General features: G+C 41.7%; 1 protein-coding gene across 2 annotated transcripts in view; it reads left to right on the top strand.

Annotated features, from left to right (window-relative positions):
- The first annotated feature begins 618 nt into the window (after positions 1-618).
- The window catches only part of grm1b (glutamate receptor, metabotropic 1b), a 39,934-nt gene continuing 20,795 nt past the window's right edge, over positions 619-19,757 (top strand). For both annotated transcript variants that reach the window (XM_079573385.1, XM_079573386.1), the window contains exons 1-3: positions 619-1,423; positions 6,835-7,084; positions 16,183-16,418. In XM_079573385.1, the coding sequence (XP_079429511.1) occupies positions 718-1,423; positions 6,835-7,084; positions 16,183-16,418 (1,192 nt within the window). In that variant the 5' untranslated portion in view covers positions 619-717. The remainder of the gene's footprint in view (positions 1,424-6,834; positions 7,085-16,182; positions 16,419-19,757) is intronic.

Genomic DNA, 19,757 nt, shown 5'->3' with positions numbered 1-19,757 from the left:
ACAACTTAGAGCCTGGTGCCTAATTTTCTTAAACTTTCTATACAGTAGCTATATATTCCTCCTGTGATAACGCTTTGGACCAGGCTGGTTTTCGTAAAAAAAAAATAAAAAAAATCTCGTACTAATGAGGACTGTTAGCATTGGAGCTGCGCGAACTACACGTCACGCAGGGGCCGAGTCTACAGTGAAGATCCCGCCCTTATGCCCTTTTTAGGAACATGCTTCATCAGAGCTGGGGAGGGGGAGTCTGTAAATCCGCCATGACTTCCCCCTTGAACGTAGTGTGAGTGAGTAATGATGGTCTATTGTCTGCACGTAGCCATAGCCGATCGTATCAATTGTGTCCGATGTCGTATGTCAGCCAAACGCTCTTCTTTTAAAATAAACTTATGAGTGAAGCCATTCATGGTCTAAAGCTTGATTGAAAGATGGCCTCCCCTTTGTTGCTGTCATGTTGGATCCATAAACAAACTACAAGCGTCCGTCGGTCGAATAGTCCGTCATCGTCTTGCCGTCGTCACACATTTTTGACACTTTTTCATCACCTTTTTTCACGTTTTTGTCGGTCTTTTGTTGCATTTTTGTATTTCACTCTCAATCTCTATTTTCAGGACAACAATGTAAGACAACACAGCCAACCCTCCAGCTGAGCGCACTGATGGATATCTCCAAATCGGACACTTTTCTCTTGGTTCCACTTTTGGCACAGCGTCCAGCATGATCCCCCTGAGCGCCGTGCGCCGCCTGTACCTCCCTCTGCTGCTGTTCAAAGCTCTCGTCTTTTCTAAGGCCAACTATGAGCGCAGCGCGATGACCACCTCCGCGTCCCGCCTCGTGGCGCGCATGGACGGCGACATCATCATCGGCGCGCTGTTCTCCGTCCACCACCAGCCGTCCGCCGAGAAGGTCGCGGAGCGCAAGTGCGGCGAGGTCCGCGAGCAGTACGGCATCCAGAGAGTCGAGGCCATGTTCCACACGCTGGACCGGATCAACGCCGATCCCAACCTGCTCCCGAACATCACCCTGGGCTGCGAGATCCGAGACTCCTGCTGGCACTCCTCCGTCGCCCTGGAGCAGAGCATCGAGTTCATCCGCGACTCGCTGATCTCCATCCGGGACGATAAAGACGGAGCGAGGTGGTGCATCGAAGGCGACCCGTCCAGCACGCCGCCCCCGACCAAGAAACCCATCGTCGGGGTGATCGGGCCCGGCTCCAGCTCGGTGGCCATACAGGTTCAGAACCTCCTCCAGCTTTTCAACATCCCGCAGATCGCGTATTCGGCCACGAGCATCGACCTGAGCGACAAGACGCTGTTTAAGTACTTCCTGCGGGTGGTGCCGTCGGACACGCTGCAGGCCCGAGCGCTGCTGGACATCGTCAAGAGCCACAACTGGACCTACGTGTCTGCGGTGCACACGGAGGGTAAGGCCGGCAGCATGTGGTGGTTGTTTTTAAGCACGATATATTGACAGATTATCGTGATATTAGGAGACACGATATCTGTATTGCAAGAAGCAACAATATAGTTCACAGGCACAGAGACTGAAACACACATGTGGTATCGGTGCTTAGTAGTTTGGGTGTCAGTAGTTGTAGAAACACTTTTGGACTGGTGTGACACTGGAAAAATGAGACAAATGACTTAAAATCGCTTGGGTAAAGGTTCTTTTTTGTTAAATTTGAGTCGGTTTGAACTAGTAAACTAATAAAATAAAATGCCAAAGCCTATGGAGCAAGCATAAACCCCACTTGAAATCAGACAAATTAAAGCTGATGCAAAATCATTAGAATTAAAGGGACTATACAGAGCTTAAAAATGTTAAAATTATGTATTTTCCTCCCCCTACATGTTCCAGCCATGTCCTGATGTGTAGAATGAGCCCAGACCTGTTCACAACATTCACTGCCTCTAAAATCCTGCACTGTCACTCAAAAAGGTGTCAATTTGGCTTAATATAGAAGTTGCAGTTACGCATAAGGCCTGAGGTGGCAGTAGTGAGTATAAAAATGACCAACTTGTATCTAGCCCCTTTAAAACAGAATGTGCTGGTTCCATTTCCAATAAGAGGTTTTTGTCTAATCAGACCAGACCAAAATTACTCAACCTTTCGATTTAACTTAATTCAAGTATTTATGTCATTTCTTCTTTAAAGGTGCATTGTGTAACTTTTAACGTGAAAACAAAGTTGATATTTGTATGTATTTGACCTTGTAGTGACCCAGGGGCTGTATGAGTAATCATGGCGCCTTCACTGTATGTCACTGTGGTCTCTGGGACACTCCAGGATCAATTGTTTGGAAGGTTTTCACTTGACGCACCCTCTCACCTGAAAACCTACAAAACATTGGATCCTGGAGCTTTGTAGAGACCACTGTGATTGAACGTAAAAGTGCCATGCTGACTGCTCATGCAGCCGCTGGGTCACTACAAGGTCGCACAAATATCAACTTTGTTTTCACGTAAAAAGTTACATAATGCACCTTTAAATATGATTAAGCAATCTCAAGTCATTTGGGAATGCTTTTCCTCAAACAGGGGTCAAGTAATGCACGTCTTAGAATGTACAAAGACTTTTTTTTGTATTGCATTGTGTTAGACCTTTAAGTTAATCATAGTTGGTAATCATTTCTTAACATTTAAAGGAACAGGCCATTGTTTTTCCACACTGAGGTATGTTCTTACCTGAGCTTAGACGAGTTGATATGTCCCTGTCTGGTCTTTGTGCCCGTGGAAGAGCTTGGCAGCTTCTAACTTCTCCCTCATTTGATGATATAGGTATATACTGGGAGTGGGAAATGCTAACAACATCTTTGGTTATTTTGCGTGACTGAGCGCACGCACAAAGACCAGACAATTACGCATCAACTCGTCTAAGCTCAGGCAAGAACATATCTCAGTATGGCCTGTTCCTTTAAGGCCAAGCCTAGCTATTTTCATGCAGCAAATCTTGAGGTTGTAGTTATTCCTGTTGCCTCTCTCTGACAGTAAAAACACGAGAAAGAAAGGAAAGAGCAGGTAGTAGCTTTGTGCGTTCAGTTCAGGTTTAGTTTGACATTACTTAGACTGGAAACATTATCCAACATGGCGGCATGTGGCATTTTTGTCATGTTGAGTTTGTCACAACTTGGTTTCCTTTTATAGCCCCAGTTTTGTATTTTGCTTTCAAAGGAACAGGCCACCGTTTTCCCATACAGAGATGTGTTCTTACCTGAGCTTAGACGAGTTGATGTGTACCTGTCTGTCAAAGATGTTGTTAGCATTTGGGCTCTTCAACGGGCACGCACAAAGATCAGACAGGTACGTATCAACTTGTCTAAGCTCAGGTAAAAATACATCTCAGTATGGAAAAACTGGCCTGTTCCTTTAAGTCTTGTTTTGACACAATTATTACAACATTCTGGACGCTATTGAATATTGCAATCTCTCAATCAGTCTATTATTTATCCAAACACACCAAAAAAGGCATTTTCCAAGCATTAACCTGCCTCCATGTCAGTTTAACAACACTGGAATGAATGAGACTGTGATGTTATTAACTTGTTGCTATTCAGGCCACTGCACTGAAATGCTCTGCTGCCGTTCCTTCACAGTAATCGCCCGTCACCTTCAGTTGTTCATCTTCACTGCAGCACACAAACCTCTTCTCTCATCATCAACGTATAGGTTTAAAGAACAATTTATTTCAGGTCACAACGCTCCTGCACCACTCGAGCTCGATTTATTTCAGCACTAAGGACCTCTTTCTGCCGCTTTAATGGAAGCTGAGCGTAAATCAATGAGTCTGTGAGGTTGTCATTGGTGGTTAGACAGACTGAGCCTCTATTCCCTTTAGATCAGGGGTGTCCAAACTTTTTTCACTCAGGGCCACATACAGAAAAATATACACTCGGTAGAGGTCAGATATATAACTTCACCTCTGTTGTATTAAAGTTAGCAAATTCAATAAAATGTTAACTATGCTTTAAATATGCTTAAGTAAAAAAAAACAGCCTTCATCACAGCTTTCTATTAATCGATTTTCATTTATTTTATATATATTCTATTAAAACAAAAACAAAAATCTTAGTCAGATGGAGAGACTTTGCAGATTTTGCGAGATATTGTAACTTGATGATATATTGTACAGCCCTAAACACTAATAAATATCTGTTGTTAGTTTTATATTCATAGTTTAGCTACATTTTTTACAAATTTTAAACCAATAGACCACATGTTGGTGGCCCTCAAGCTTCTCACTCACTGCAAACTTCAAATTTCTATATAATTATAGCCTTTTTTTAGATAATAATTTGGATGTGTTAAAAACTACACTGCACAGTGACTTTTCAGGGTTTGTTTGTTTTTACAGTGATTGCCTTTGGTATTTTGGGGTTTGTTGATGCATTTCTAATTGAAAAACATAATTATATACATTTAAAATATATTTATGTTTTGTCAGCAGTTATTTTGTTTACATGGGGGAAGTAAAAAACAAACAAATCGAATCCCAAATTGAGATTATTTTGAGGGGGAAATCGCCCTGCTCTACTTCCAAGTCTAAATTAAATGGACCCAGTTGAAGGTTTCTTTGCATTGGTCACCGATTTGTGGCCCTTAACACCATGTAAACTTCAATATGCGGCCCTAAAAAACATGTACAGTAGGTTAATCCTCCAGCCAGGTGTTTCTGGCTCCACATCTGGGTCCCTGAGCGCCGGGCCACACTGTCCAAAAAAGTTTGGACACCCCTGGTTTAGATAAAGAAACGGCTCAAGGAACTGTCCATGGTGCTGAGGCCTTTAAGTGTCACCTTTTCATTTATTTACATTGGACATAAACCTATATATTAATACATAATCATAAGCTTTATATTGCACTTTTAGTTTATTTTCCACTCTATCTTTTCTATATACGATCTTGTCTTGAAAGTCTCAGCTGTATTCTGCATTGTCTTGAAATGGAGAGAACACACTTGTATTTCCTGCCTTTTTGGTTCCCAGCTTTACACACTAACAATGTATATTCTAGCTTTTCTAAATGATAAATAACAATACTTACACATAAGGAGTCTGAATTATACATATTTCAAATAAAATACTATTGTTTACCTTCTTGAGCATTCAAACAAAGCAAACAACCTCAGCCACTAAACTCTCTCCTTGGAGAAGCTAATGGAAAAAGCCCAGCTGTGTTATTTTCTTGTTTTCATTGTAAATTGCTTTTCAATGAACTTGGTTTGGATTCAGAGGCAGCACTGACCTTCACAGAGGTCAGCATGTGCTTCTGTCTCACTATCGCCCAAAGTGTAACAATCCCACACCTTTCAATCGATCAATACAGAAAATTTGGCCCCGAAATGAACCACTAATTAACTATATGTTACTGACTGAGTCTTTATGTATCTTTAGGCAGAGATACATTTCATACAACGGTTTTTTGTGTGTGTTTAAAACGATGAGGTAAGAGCAATAACAAAAATCTTAAAGTGAGGGATTCGGATTCAGTTTATTTGCCATTTGCAGCATAAAACCACATTGGGGAAAAATAGTGTAAGTAGCTCAAAGTGCACTGTCAAACATTCACTCATAAAACATTAAAGACCGTCTTAAAAACAAAACAGCCACATAGTTTAATACTTTTAAAAGTTTACAATAGAGTGAGAAATAAATGTGTGAAAAGTAATGAAGCCCGATCAGAGTGCATTGTTCAAAGACATCACAGCTTGAGGAAAAAAACTGTGGTGAAATACAGGGGACACACCAGGGCTGTCCTATTTCACCAAGTCTCTTCACGTAGCACACATTCACAGCGGTGGTCTTTATTGAAGTATAATTACTTAAGTAGAGTTTTTGACATTTTCTTCACTCGAGTTGTACTTTTGTTGAAAACTTATCACTTTCATCCACCTCTTTGTTTTGAAGGATAAATATACTGTAAATATTCAACCCCACTTCATTTCCGAAGATACTGAACACTTATCTTAACTACTTGAAGAATATTGACATTGCTCAACATTTTTTTCTGCATAGTCACAATGTCACAATAACAAAAATTATGGACTGAAATAAATTCTGCCGATTTGTCTGAAATTGTGCGTTCGTTGCTATGACGAGTGGTTTTACTTCATGATGAAAGGATTTAAAGCAGTACTAAGTAACTTGTTTACCTTAATAAATCCTTTCCGTAGTCCCTCTGGGGGTAATGCAAGTGTTAATGGGATGATTGGAGGGTCTTTCATCTCCCCCTGGTGTCTCTGGCCAGAAAACCACAATTGCAACTTCGCTGCTATCGGGTCAGAGGCGCAATACACACTAATGGAATCATGAACAAGAGGCTAACAGGCTAACGGGCAAAGCTAACCGCGGGCTAGCGCTACAGTATTTACAGCCAAGTTTGAGTGAAAAAAGAAATCTCCATTGTGTAATTTGATGTACAATATCCCTCTTTCCCTTTCTCTTTTCTGTCAGCGTAGTATTTACTCTCATGGACAATTCAGAAGTAAATAAATGCAACATGCTAAGACATCTGCAGTGGTGCTTATGGCCTCTAGGGGGATGAGTTACTTAGTTCTGCTTTAAAGTTACCAAGCGATTGAGACGTGAGGAAAGAAGAAGCTTTTTGGGAGCTGTTGCCGTGGCCCTTTTAGAATTACCTCTGGAGAAGATCCAAAGATTACTCAAAGATGTGCGAAACACAGCTCCAGGTCTGATTTTGATGAGAGAATAACATTGGTAACATATAAAAAAGCCCTAAAAAGGTCCAGTTAGCATGATACCCCCCTTTAAGATTAAAAGATTGATGTTTGTTTGTTAAAATGTCATTAAAAAGCATTATTTTGACCCTCTGGTGCCAGGGAGCTACGGCGAGAGCGGGATGGAGGTGTTCAAGGATCTGGCGGCGCAGGACGGCCTCTGCATCGCCCACTCCGATAAGATCTACAGCAACGCCGGGGAGAAGCACTACGACCGGCTGCTGAGGAAGCTGCGCGAGCGTCTGCCCAAAGCGCGGGTCGTGGTGTGTTTCTGCGAGGGCATGACGGTGCGCGGGCTGCTCATGGCCATGCGGCGCCTCGGGATCGCCGGGGAGTTCCTGCTCATCGGGAGGTTCGTCACGGCAGGGTTTTTATATCACACAGAAATAAATGTAAAAGTGTCCTCACGTTCAAGTTTCTCCTTTATGTGAGTCATGTTGATGTGAAGGCTGCCACCTACTGTTTGCATAGGCCTGCTGCAATAAGAAAAAAAAAAGCGTCATGATATTTAGTTGTGATAATGGCCCTTCCTGGAACGCCACCTTAACGTGGTGGAGGGGTTTGAGCACCTGAATGATCCTGGAGCTCTGTTGTCGGGGGCTTCGTGCCCCTGGTAGGGTCTCCCAGGGCAAACAGGTCCTAGGTGACGGGTCAGACAAAGAGCGGTTCAGTAGCCCCTTATGAGAGACCAATAGGCTCGGTTTGAATCATGAGGCCGTCCTTCTGTGGACCCACCACCTGCAGGAGGAGCCATAAGGGGCTGGTGCAATGTGATTTGGGCAGCTCCAACAGCTGCCCCCACGACGGATGGATGTTATAATGGGTTTATCTGGAAAAATGCTAACAACAACGGAAGTAGAGCTGGGCAATCCCCCCCCCCCCAAATAATCTCGATTTAGGATTCGATTTGTTTGTTTTTTTACTTCCCCCTTGTAAAACAAAATAACTGCTGAGGAAATATATATTTTAAATATATATATTTAAAACAACAACAACGACGAACTTGCCACAATGGACCCAAGGGCATTTCTGTCATGTCTGTGTTATAACCGTTTTATTAGTTTGCATCAAGTATGGAGTTCCACTTAATCTCTGAATCCCCAGTTTAACCAAGTGCGTTTTCTAAATCTGAATGGTTGCAGCCTACAGGCCAGTGTAACGCCTCATTTGAAAGCTAAGACCTACAAAATTAATTAAAAAAAATCCTCATGTTGTCGTCACTTTTTTGACATTTTTTTCCATTGCTTTTTAGTTGCAGTTTCATCACATTGTGGTTTTGTGGCTTTTTGTTGCGGTTTCGTCACTGTTTGACCACAGTTTTGTCACATTTTGGTCACGTTTTTGTTTTTGCATTATTACCCTCGTCTTCGTCTCATTTTCTTTTTGCTTTTTTTAACACTTTTTTCAAGAAGCTTTTAGATTTGAGTAAAGCCGAACTGTGCTATATCAGTGCATATTTAATAATAATAATAATAATAATAATGCATCGGTTTTATGTAGCGGTTTTCTGGACACTCAAAGACACTTTACATTGTATTATTCATTCACTCCATACTTGGTGGTGGTAAGCTGCTATTGTAGCCACAGCTGCCCTGGGGTAGACTTACAGAAGCGAGGTAACCAGTCTGTGCCATCGGCCCCTCCGACCACCACCAACCACTCACTCACTACATTCGCCCCAGGCTTCCTGGTCCCAAACGGCCTTACCTATGACCCTCCAGGATTAATAGTTTTTAGGGTTCTTATCTGCTTGTGCATAATTATATTCCATCCAGAAACCCTAAAAAAATAATTGAGTGTTTGAGGCCACTGGGATAAGAAGTAAAGGCACCATTATGCAGCCAGTGGTTCAACAAAAGGTGAAATATGCACGAATGTTAGGTTTTTTACATTCTAAATCAGGTTTAAAGCAGGACTAGTCAAAGGCTGAAACAGAGGGAAACCGAGGGAAATTGAGGGAATCAGGGCTAAGGGCTGGACAAACCCAAACCCACACATGCAGCTGTGGAGCAGTCTCCTGGATCTGTACCGGTTGTAAATCTTTGTGCTAAATCATTACATGGCCTTGGACTGAAAGGGGAGAAATAAGATTGACTGTGAGATTCATGAAAAAAAATTAATGTTTCTCCGTGTAAATCATCTCCACGGTCGGTCTGGAGCTCGCCTCTCGTTTCCAAAGTGGCTTCAGACGGGAACGGCTCCTGGAGGAAGAGGAGCTGGAGATGCTTCGATTCAGCCTCTTCTTTCCCTCTTTCTCTCTGGCTCATGAATATTGCATGGGCTCCCTGTCAGATCACGGCGGGACCAGCTAATATGGGACAACACCTCGAGCGCATAAGCCGAGCAGCGAGGAGCGGGAACATCAAAGCGGCCCGTGCAAACCGCGCTGGTCCCGAGATGTTTAGAAGGAGTGGCAGAGGTCGATATGGCAGAAATGAAACGGCTTTAGGTTTTCTCTGAACTCGATTTTGCAATTGGCCGGGACAAAATCCAAAGCGTTTCTTTTTCTTTGACAAGAGTTGCGAATGCGATTAGATTTGTAATTCAGAATCGTCGACTGGACAGGGTTGAAGAGTTGAGAATGCTTTGCTTCTATTTCCAGAAGCTTCGTCTCGCCTTTATAGTCCATTGTCAGAAAATTTAAAGTAAAAATCATCAATCAACTGCTGTAGATTCAGGCATCCCTTTTATGATTCAACTATTACTGACTAAATAAAAAGAAGAATCACTTGGCCCTGTGACCCCACTTTTTCAGTCCACAAAAAAAAGTCTATTATTTGGTTGTAGCGCCTTTAGCTTTGATTACATTTCACTGTAACGTCAATAAACTTCTAAAAATTAAACTAAAAAGTATTTTCATCCCCCTACATGTTCCAGCCATGTCCTAATGTGTAGAATGAGCCCACACTGCCTCTAAAATCCTGCACAGTCACTCAACAAGGTGTTACTTCTGGTCTGAAGTGCCGTCATGCACGAGCTTAATATAGAAGCTGCAGTTACATGTAAGACCTGAGGTGGCAGTAGTGAGTATTAAATGAGCAAGGCAAGGCAAGGCAACTTTATTTATACCGCGCATTTCGTACACAAGGCAACTCAATGCGCCTTACAAAAGAAAATATGCGAAATTACAATCAGGTTAAGTTAAGGCAAAGCACATATATAAAAACATCAAGACATGGGAAACACACAGTACACCTGGGCAGGCGCTGGAATTTTTTGTTGGGTAGGGGAGGGGCGCCCGCCTGTCGACTGGAGGGCGGGGGTGTGGGTGTTGAAGAAAGGTGGTGAACACAGACGCAGAGGGATTTGGGGCGTGGTTAGGAGGGGATGTGTGTGCAGTTATTTGCATAGTCCTTGAAATGAATGTTGTGAGTGAATGTTTGTAAATATAGTCGCAGAAGCGTCAGTCCGTATCTGGTTTAGCTCCGTGACTTGACCTTGAGTGGGGAAAGCTGACGGTGTAGGAGAGATAAGAGGTCCAGCTGCTTCAATCTCCTCTCAGGAGGAAAAGAATTATTCCAGTATTAGTTCATCAATTTATAATAAATTTGCTTTTTTATTTTTTTTCTTGGTCTCAGCATAAGTTCAGTTCTCAAGCATAAGTTCAGTTCTCAAGCAGCTTGCATCTAGTCTCTTTAAAGCGCTTGCAGGACAAACTATTCCTCCCACTGTGAGTTAAACACTGTCCAGCTCCCGAATATAGCGATGGGCCCCGCTCTAGCGCCTGTACTATGTTCCTTTGTGCTGTTGTGTGAAATGAGAAGTTTTATTGTAGTGATTATGGGGGTGGGCGCTCACAAGCATTTGCTTTGGCCCACTCCTTTTGAGCAGAATGTTTACTGCTCATCCATCCATCCATTTTCTTCCACTCGTCCGTTTCCGGGTCGTGGTCACATTGCACCAGCCCCTTCTGGCTCCTCCTGCAGGTGGTGGGTCCACAGAAGGACGGCCTCATGATTAAACGGGCCTGTTGGTCTCTCATAAGGGGCTTCTGAACCGCTCTTTGTCTGACCCATCACCTAGGACCTGTTTGCCCTGGGAGACCCTACCAGGGGCACGAAGCCCATTGACAACACAGCCCCCAGGATCATTTGGGCGCTCAAACCCCTCTACTCCTCAAATAAACAAATAAACTAAACTAAAGTATTACCCCCCCCCCCACACACACACACACACACACACACACACACACACACACACACCGCCAACCACAGTAGCATTAATTTTTCACCAAGATCTTGTACTGATGGTGGGAGAGAGTGACCACTGTGCAAAGTCTTCTCCACCACTCTTTCTTCATTCTTGGGGCTCATAGTGTTGCTGAATCTAGATATTGTCTATCTGTCTTGTGTCTCTTGAGTCATTCATATATTATTCCTTGAGATTACTGAAAATCTCTTTTTTTTAATCAAACAAACTCAGAATATTCAGTTGCTAGTTGTGTGTTGGCAAAATCAAGGCCTTAAAGCAGTACTAAGTAACGTGTTTACCTTAATAAATCCTTTCCGTAGTCCCTGTGGGGGTAATACAAGTGTTTATGGGATGATTGGAGGGTCTTTCATCTCCCCCTGGTGTCTCTGGACAGAAAACCATGTTTGCAACTTGACTGCCACCGGTCTGGAGAAAGCAATACACACAAATGGAATCACGAAGAAGAAGCTAACATGCTAGCGGGCAAAGCTAACTGCGGGCTAACATCACTTTAAACAGTATTTACAGCCTAGGTTGAGTGAAAAAAAATATTTCCATTGTATAATTGGATGTACAATATCCCTCTCTCCCTTCGCCTTTCCTGTCAGCGTAGTATTTACTCTCAAAGACAATAAGTTAAAAAATCATAACTTGCTACGACACCTGCAGTTGCGCGGATGACCTCTAGGGGGAAGAGTTACTTAGTACTGCTTTAAATATCATATTTTTAGACATATTCAGTTGAAGTTTTGGCTGAATTTTGCCCTGTCCAATTCCCTTTCCTCTGTTTGCAAATCTCAAGAAATGAAATATTCACAGATTTTTTTTCTGCCTTTGTTGCTTTAAAATATAGTGTTTGGGCATTAAAATGGCATAAAAAGGCACTAAATTGACTGCTTGTGCCTTGTTGGAAACCCCTAAACATCTTTACGTAGCTGTATCGACTTAAAGAAAGTGGGGAACTTTGGATCAGGCGTTGGAGCAATTGTCTCCTAACTATAAAGTTGATGTTTTAAATCCATCGCTGCTCGACTCATTTGTCTTTGTGTCCTTGGGCAAGACACTTCAACCACTTTGCAGATCAGACGAGCAGCAGATTGTGAAACTGCTCATCCTGTGATCATCTGTTCAGATTTTTTTTCCGCTGCTTTGACAAATGGATTGCTACAGCTCCGCTCTGAATCCGCGCGGCCGGAGAGAAAGTGTCTAAATTATGCATTGACTTGGATTTGCATCATTTCTCCACAGTACGACTCACTGCCCCAAGTGCCTTTTGAACCTGAAATCGCTGATTCTCAGGAGACGGCTTTGGCACAATAAAGGACATGATCCGCTCTGCACAAAGGAATATCAAAGCTCGCCTCAGTAAGAGCCCACAGCTATTGTTATTAGCCTCATTCTACCTGCCTCGCTCCCTCTATAGCAGCAATGGCGTTTTGCAGGCTAGTTTAGGCTTGAATATCAAAACTTTAACTATTTTAACTTCCAGAAAGATCAAGGCCAAGACGTTCAGGAGATTTCAAAAGGCTTTAAAATGGCGCAGCCGGAGGTCGAGACCTTTTTCCATCTGAGAGAAAAGTAGTCTTACCAGAACCAGGTCCTGCCAGGATGAATAATTCTCTATGGACCGTGTGTGTGTGTGTGGTATCTTGCATGCTCCCACCACATCGAGCTCCACCCTCAGCCCGTGGAGAAGATTCCTGTATGGTATGTTCTTTGGGAGGATAAAACTTGGGGAGGGATCACTGTTGTACTGCTATACCTGGGTGATTGAGATTTATCTTTCTTAAATTTAACCAGAAAGTTGCCTGGTTTGGCCGTTGACTACAATCTACAAATTGATGGGTTATAAAGAAACCTTGACGACACAGTGGGTGTTTCTCGATTGTCAGGATTCTGAAGCCCACGTCATCACAGCGCCGCCAAGTGCTTTTCCAATTCACCCAAACGCCTCGCATCCTCTACAGCTTGACTCCTCCGTTTACCAAGGATGTACCTGATGATCCTCCGCTGCCTTGAAGCGCTGAATATTACCCATAATGCACTGGAATCTTTTCTCCATCTTTTAACCTCTTAACCCCCATCTGAACTAAGCACATTCTCTAGTTGGGCAATACCCAAATCTTAAAGATTCTTGAAAATACCGACAAAAACGAGAAGAAAACAAAGATGTGACCAAAAAGAGACACACAATGTGACAAGAATGGAACAAGAAAGTGGCCAAATTGTGACGAAATCGCCATAAAAAAGCAGCAAAAGAACAACAGGAAACATGAAAAATAATTAGATACAAAAAGTGATGGCAACATCATTAGGAAAAGATCCGTTTTGTAAGGCTTAGCTTTCAAATGAAGCACTGGCCTATAGGCTGAAAGCTCTCATCAAGAAGCTTCTAGATTTGTTTTTTGCCAAACTGGAGAAAATGCGCTTGGTTAAGGCGGGTAGTAAGAGGTTAAACACAAACTTGCAAGTCAAGTATATTACCATAATGCGTGGTTTATTAAAAGCTATCCTTCCATGCCACATGTTACTCAGAATAAAAGTCTGCGTTTGTAGTAGCAATAACTGGACCTGCTAAACATCCAGCAGGTGTTCTTTCGCTTTCGACGTGAAGGAGCAGTGGCTCTACTCCAAGCTCCTCATCCTATCTCTAAGGGTGCCCCCAACCACACTACAAAGGGAACTCATTTCAGCTTCTTGTATCCGCGATCTTGTCCTCTCGATCTTATCCTGCTAAACATTTCATATTCAAATTGAAATCCCTGCAATTCATTCATGTTAGCTTTTTTTTAATTCAAACCAAAATGTTGAAACATGAAGATGCCCAAACCAAAACCGCTTCGTGGCCACTTTTTACTCGTAAAACTGCTCATAAAGTGGCTTCTACCTGGTTTTGTTAATTGTCGTCTCATGGGAGAGAGGAGACGCTGAGAGGCAGATGGTCGAACTCCGGACAGAACCGTATTTCTCATTATCGAGCGGTAATGCGGCCAAACCTGCTGCTGGCTCTGCTCTAAACAAAGGTGCTTCTTTAAAAACATTGAGGGAAAGTCATGCCGCTAATGATCTGAATATGGGCTACTAACATATTACTCATTTGACCTAGATTTTAGAGGTATACCAATAACTCAATTAAAAATGACGTAGAAAGATTGAATGAACAGAATGGGTTTTATTCATTGTCTTATTTAACAAAAGCGTTTATGGGATTTGTTTTGTGTCAGGATTAGAGCCACAGCATTATCAATACACGCTTTATGGAAATCATCAAAGGTTGAGACGGATGCACCGCAACCCAGTAATCCTTATGTGTTTGTTCAAATGTGTTTAAAGCCACACATTCCAGAACATTCCAGGTTATACTGTGTTTGTATGACACGCCTGGACATCAATGAATTTGGTAATTTCTTCTCAGAGATCTGTATTTCCAGGACTTATTAGATGAGATAAGCCTTTATTGATCTCACAATGGAGAAATTCTACAGTTACAGTCAGCTCTCAAGAAATTGTTTTTAAAGCCGATAATAAACCATCACGGGCGCCATCGATTTGCTAGTGTGTCATTTGCTTAAGATTTAATAAAGCTCGTGTTTTCCATTTAAAACAAACACTTCCTACTGTCTTTGGTAATAAAGTGTCCTTTCCTTACACACACCTTACAGTTATAAATCATAACATTTCAGTGCCAATGTGCTGTAAATGTAATATCTCCGCGGTTTGGGAGTAAATAGTGTATAAAATGTTATTTGTGTCTCTTTTTAGCCGGTTTCTGGTGGACTATTAACATATTTATCACACACCAATAAAGTCAAGCCAAAATCGGGTTCATATGGATGTTTTTCATAGTAAATTGTTCAGTAGAAGCAAAGAATGGCACTTGTTGCTAACGTTAGCATATGTAGCATGAAGCTATGGTTAGTTTCCTGGTAAGCATTAGCCGTTTTTTAAGTATTTATGGACTGTTGAACTACTTTGCTCCTCATCTCCATGTCTCTGTATCTTTATTTAGTAGAAAAATGTGTTCATAATTACTTTGTTAAAGTAATGTTTTCCTCCTCTGGCTGCTATCAACATGACCATACATGGGCATTTCCAAAATGTATATCTATATCATCTTATCTGGCAACACAGTAACATTAAAGTTAAAACCTGTCCAGCTGATCTAGTGTATTGTTGTTTGAGACCGATATTTGGGAATTTTTCGATATCGGCTATCGACCGATCTAATGCTGACAAACAATATCTCTGAAAGTGATAGAGACTTCCCTTCTTTTTTTGCTTTGGAAAGAGCTCAGTCAGAGCTTTAATATGAGCTCAACACCCTCTTAGGCCTCAAGGGGACTGAGCATCACAACATCACAATGAAAATCGGTCTGAAAAACCTCAGTGAACATGGACCTGCTGCAGATCATTTTGAAGCTCAAAACCTGGAGAATTCAATCGCTGAGTTAGTTTTAAGCGCCACAATTGTATCTTTGATCGCTGTGCAAAATGCTGCGGTTAGCATCAGTGTGCTAAAGCTAGCGGCAGAATGCTAATGTTGACATCAACTAAGCAAGGCTGGGACAGAAACTATGATTGGATCCCGTAAAGAAATAAACCTTGACCACTGCTGCAGTGGCCAAGTGTTTGTATTTCATTTTATGAAATAATTGATCTAACATAATATCATCCAATCACTTTATGTAAGTTGTTAATATTAGTGCAACCTGAAGCCTGTCATTTCCCCAAGGAAATAGTGTAGAATAGTCCAGTGATTCTTGTTTAATGTTTAACAAGACATTAATGTTTAATGTTAATTAATGTTTTTACATTATTTTATCGATTGATGTAATTGATAAATGGTGAAATCTCTTTTGCAAGAAAAATGTAAGACTGCATATATGTCACACTGGAGAAAAGAGGACCCTTCATTTTTTCACTCAGAGAAAACCAGGACAGGAATGTTTTTAATAAATCAGCCTTAAGCCCCTAATAAAATGCCCCCTGCTGTCACAGTTCAACTCATTTTACAGTTTTGAAGCCTCATATAGGATTAGAGACCATACATATCACTTACAAAAACCCACGTTGGTCGGCCTCAAATTGTTGTTGATTAAGCTACATTTCTATCTTGACTTGATGTAGATATGAATGTACAAAGTTGAACACACCAACTCATACACATACTGCAGGCCTGGTATTTTCTTTCAGTGGAAGCGTTTTTAGCTTTTCACCTTCAGTTCCTTCGCCGCACATCTAAACGCTCTGTCTCCGCAGTGACGGCTGGGCGGACCGCGTGGAGGTGGTGGAGGGATACGAGTTCGAGGCGCTGGGCGGGATCACGGTGAAGCTGCAGTCTGAAGAAGTCTCCTCCTTCGACCGATACTTCCTGAAGCTGAAGCTGAGCTCCAACCACAGAAACCCCTGGTTCCCCGAGTTCTGGCAGCACCGCTTCCAGTGCCGCCTCCCGGGACACCCCCAGGAGAACACGCACTACCGCCGCAACTGCTCAGGTATGGCTCCCACATCTCACGGACGTCATGCTGTAGTGTGTGCTCTACAATGTCTGGGGTGCAGGAAATGGTTAAGAAGATATTTGATTAACTTCTTGGACGACAACTGTTATATTAGTTAGTTTACAAATAGGTTTTAGTGATACTTTTCCTAATTTAGGTCTATTTTAGCCTGGTTTTTGTCCCGATTCAGTGTTTTGTGGAGTCTAATTTTTGACTCAGTGGAGCGTACCACTCGGCCTGTCACGATAACAAAATCTAAAGTTCGATAAACAACAATATACAGTAATTGAAGACCTTTAATCCTCTAATGCCACAGAAACTGACTCTAAAGTTATCCCACAATGAGCCTGAAATACAATGAGGCTTACTTTGGGTGAAAAAAATGAATCATTACATTAGAAAAATGTGGGGAAAATGCAATTAAATGAAGTGATGATGAATATTGAGACCAAAGTGTGTGGTTCATCTGTCATTTATTGAACGATAAGTCGATATATCGTATCGTGACAGCCCTACATACTGTTTAGTAAAGTAATGCAATTGGCACATATAGCACACATATAGTAGTGCACCCCCACCATTAAAGAGCATACGACACATTAGACACATGTTTTGCTAAAACATAGTTAACACAGGTATATTTAAAATTTGGTTTAAAAAAAAGCACATTAATCTATAGTTTGGCCATTTTTGTGATGTTTATAGTTGCACTTCCTTATTAGACACTGACAGGAAGTGACATGGCTGGAGGAAAATCATTTTAAACTGTTGCCGTACCATTTTACGTTAATGGGAAACTGTTGTGGAAGTTTACCTCTATCTATGTCACTTCCTGTCAGCAGCTTAAAGGGACTATATGGAGTTTAAAAATGTTAAAACTAAGTATTTTCCAGCCATGTCCTAATGTGTAGAATGAACCCAGATTTATCCACCACAACTGCTTCTAAAATCCTGCACTGTCACTCAAAAAGGTGTTAATTTGGGTCCGAAGTGCCGCCATGCACGAGCTTTATACAGAACCTGCAGTTACACGTATGACCTGAGGTGGCAGTAGTGAGTGTAAAATGACTAACTTGCATCTAGCCCCTTTAAATAACTCTTCTGCCCAACATTTCTTTATTAATTTTCCGCTTCACTAAAATGAAATCATCTAAATAAGTCATATTTACAAAAGTGGAAGTTTTGACATTAATTATGAGGCTAGAGCGACTACTTATATGCTACTGTGCTCTAGTGATGTAATGTTTAGTGATGTTAGTCGATGCTGTTCAGTGAATGGTGAATGCAGCAAATCTGGGCCTGTCACGATAACAAAATACCAATTAGAAGTTCGATATATTGTGATAAACGATATTATTGAAAACCTTTTCTAGAAGCTAACTCTAAAAGCTTAAAAAAATAACCATAAAGCTTTTGTTCGAAAATGTAAATATCCCACAATTAACATGACATAGAATGAAACACAACTTACAAACTACAAACTGGATTTAACAAAGAAAATGTTTGAGCCTCTGATTGGATAAGATTTCGGTGGCGACTCCTTTTGTGGCTGTGGAGTGAATTCTCTATCCTCAAATTCTCCCTTTACTCCTTCAAAGCGTCGGCTCGGGGTTTTATTCCCTGACTACCTGTGTGTGGGTTTTGAAATGTGCTACAAATATGTTTTTCCAGCCCTGCTTTTGCAATTAAACCAAAGGATGTGAAAAAAACAACAGAGTATAAAGTGTAATGTGAGTATTTTTTTTTTTTTTTTCATACGGGGCAGGTTTCTTTTAATAGAACATCCAAACAGTGGCGTTTCAGGTTGCAAAGTGATGCCGCTGTGTAGTAGTGAGTTCAGAAGCGGCTCGTGGGAAATGGGCAAAGCGCTGCTAAAAGTGGAGCACAGCCTTAATTTTGAATGATCCGCCTCGGGGCTAAACCTCTCCCTCAGTGCAGTAACGTTTGTCTCATATTGTCCGTTCCTGTGACTCGGGACGCACAGTGGACCCAGATCTAGGTAAATTCAACCTTAGATTTCTCTCATATTTTACCAATCATTCATTTCAGTTTTCAAGTCTTGCTTTACCTGCATCCAGTCAGGAGTTTTCTGCATGAATTAACACTAAAGGATCTTTTTTTTTTCCTTTTGGTACAGCTCATTCTTACCATCATAGTGATTTGCATTTGACTATTATTTCTCTGTCTAGATATACATTATTCCTGATTCGACATTTTGTTAATTAATCTTTCCATTTCTACATTTTTTGTTTTGGATAGAACTCCGGCACGGTGAGTGGCTTCTCTTGAATGAAACCCTTTAGCGCTCCTCACTTTGGCGATATAAGTAGAAGTTGACTGACATTAATCTCAACCACCGATCTTGGTTTTGACAGTGGTTGTGCAGGCGAATCGTGTCCAGACATTTATTTAATGAAGCTGGAGGATAAATTCAACCAGGAAGAGTGTATCTTCTCACTCCATTTGCATTAATTACTCCAGTCATGATGGCTGTTCAATCTCCTCCTACAGAACAGGGTTCCAAAAAAGGACAAAAGGGGCGGGACAACCCTTCCCAGTGCTCCAGGGTCTGTCAGTCAAGGCGGCACCCACAGGAATAAGGTGAATATGCAAATGAGCGGATCCTCAGGAGGCGCTGCTCTTCCTGTCCCGTTCTGTGTTTGCAGCGGTGTCTTGTTCAAATAAATCAAACAGCCCAAGATTACCTGTCAGCAGTGAGTTACTGATGGACAGTCACAGCATCAGGTTATCTTCACGGTGTTTGTGTCTTGAAGCTAACGGCTAACTCAAATCAAAATAGCACCAAGATTTTGAACGAGGCACAAAAAAGAATCATTTTGTTGTGCTGAACACAATTTGCAAACCTGTGGGTCAATACAGTAAAGAACTCAAGTGATTTTCTTTCAAAATTCATCTTGGCGACTAATTCTAATACTAATTCCCCCAAAAGTCGCATTTTGAAGCATAAAAGTAACTTCCCTGGTAAAAAGAAGAAGTTTTTGGTTTCTGTTTACTTTTTACTGGATACTTTTGTACATCTTTGCCGTGTTTTGGTGGAGGTTCAGTGGATTTTTTTACTGCAGAGTCTATAATGGTCCTGAGGAAAGCAGAAAGTAAACAAACAGCTAGCTTATGAGCTACAGACATTTGAGACCTACACATTTCTACACTAAGAGCCCCCCACACCTGCAGCACAGAGGAGGCGTCACAAGAGGAGCTACAGGAAACAAAAAAGGGACAAATGAAGAGGTATCCGGCCGAGACTCACAGCTACGCCACACATGCCTTCTATTGTTCTGGCTAATGTTTATTCACTGGAGAATAAAACAGATTAAC

The sequence above is a fragment of the Gobius niger genome, assembly GCF_951799975.1.
Source record: "Gobius niger genome assembly, chromosome: 16".
NCBI classification, from domain to species: domain Eukaryota; kingdom Metazoa; phylum Chordata; class Actinopteri; order Gobiiformes; family Gobiidae; genus Gobius; species Gobius niger.
This window is presented reverse-complemented; position numbering and strand designations above follow the sequence as displayed.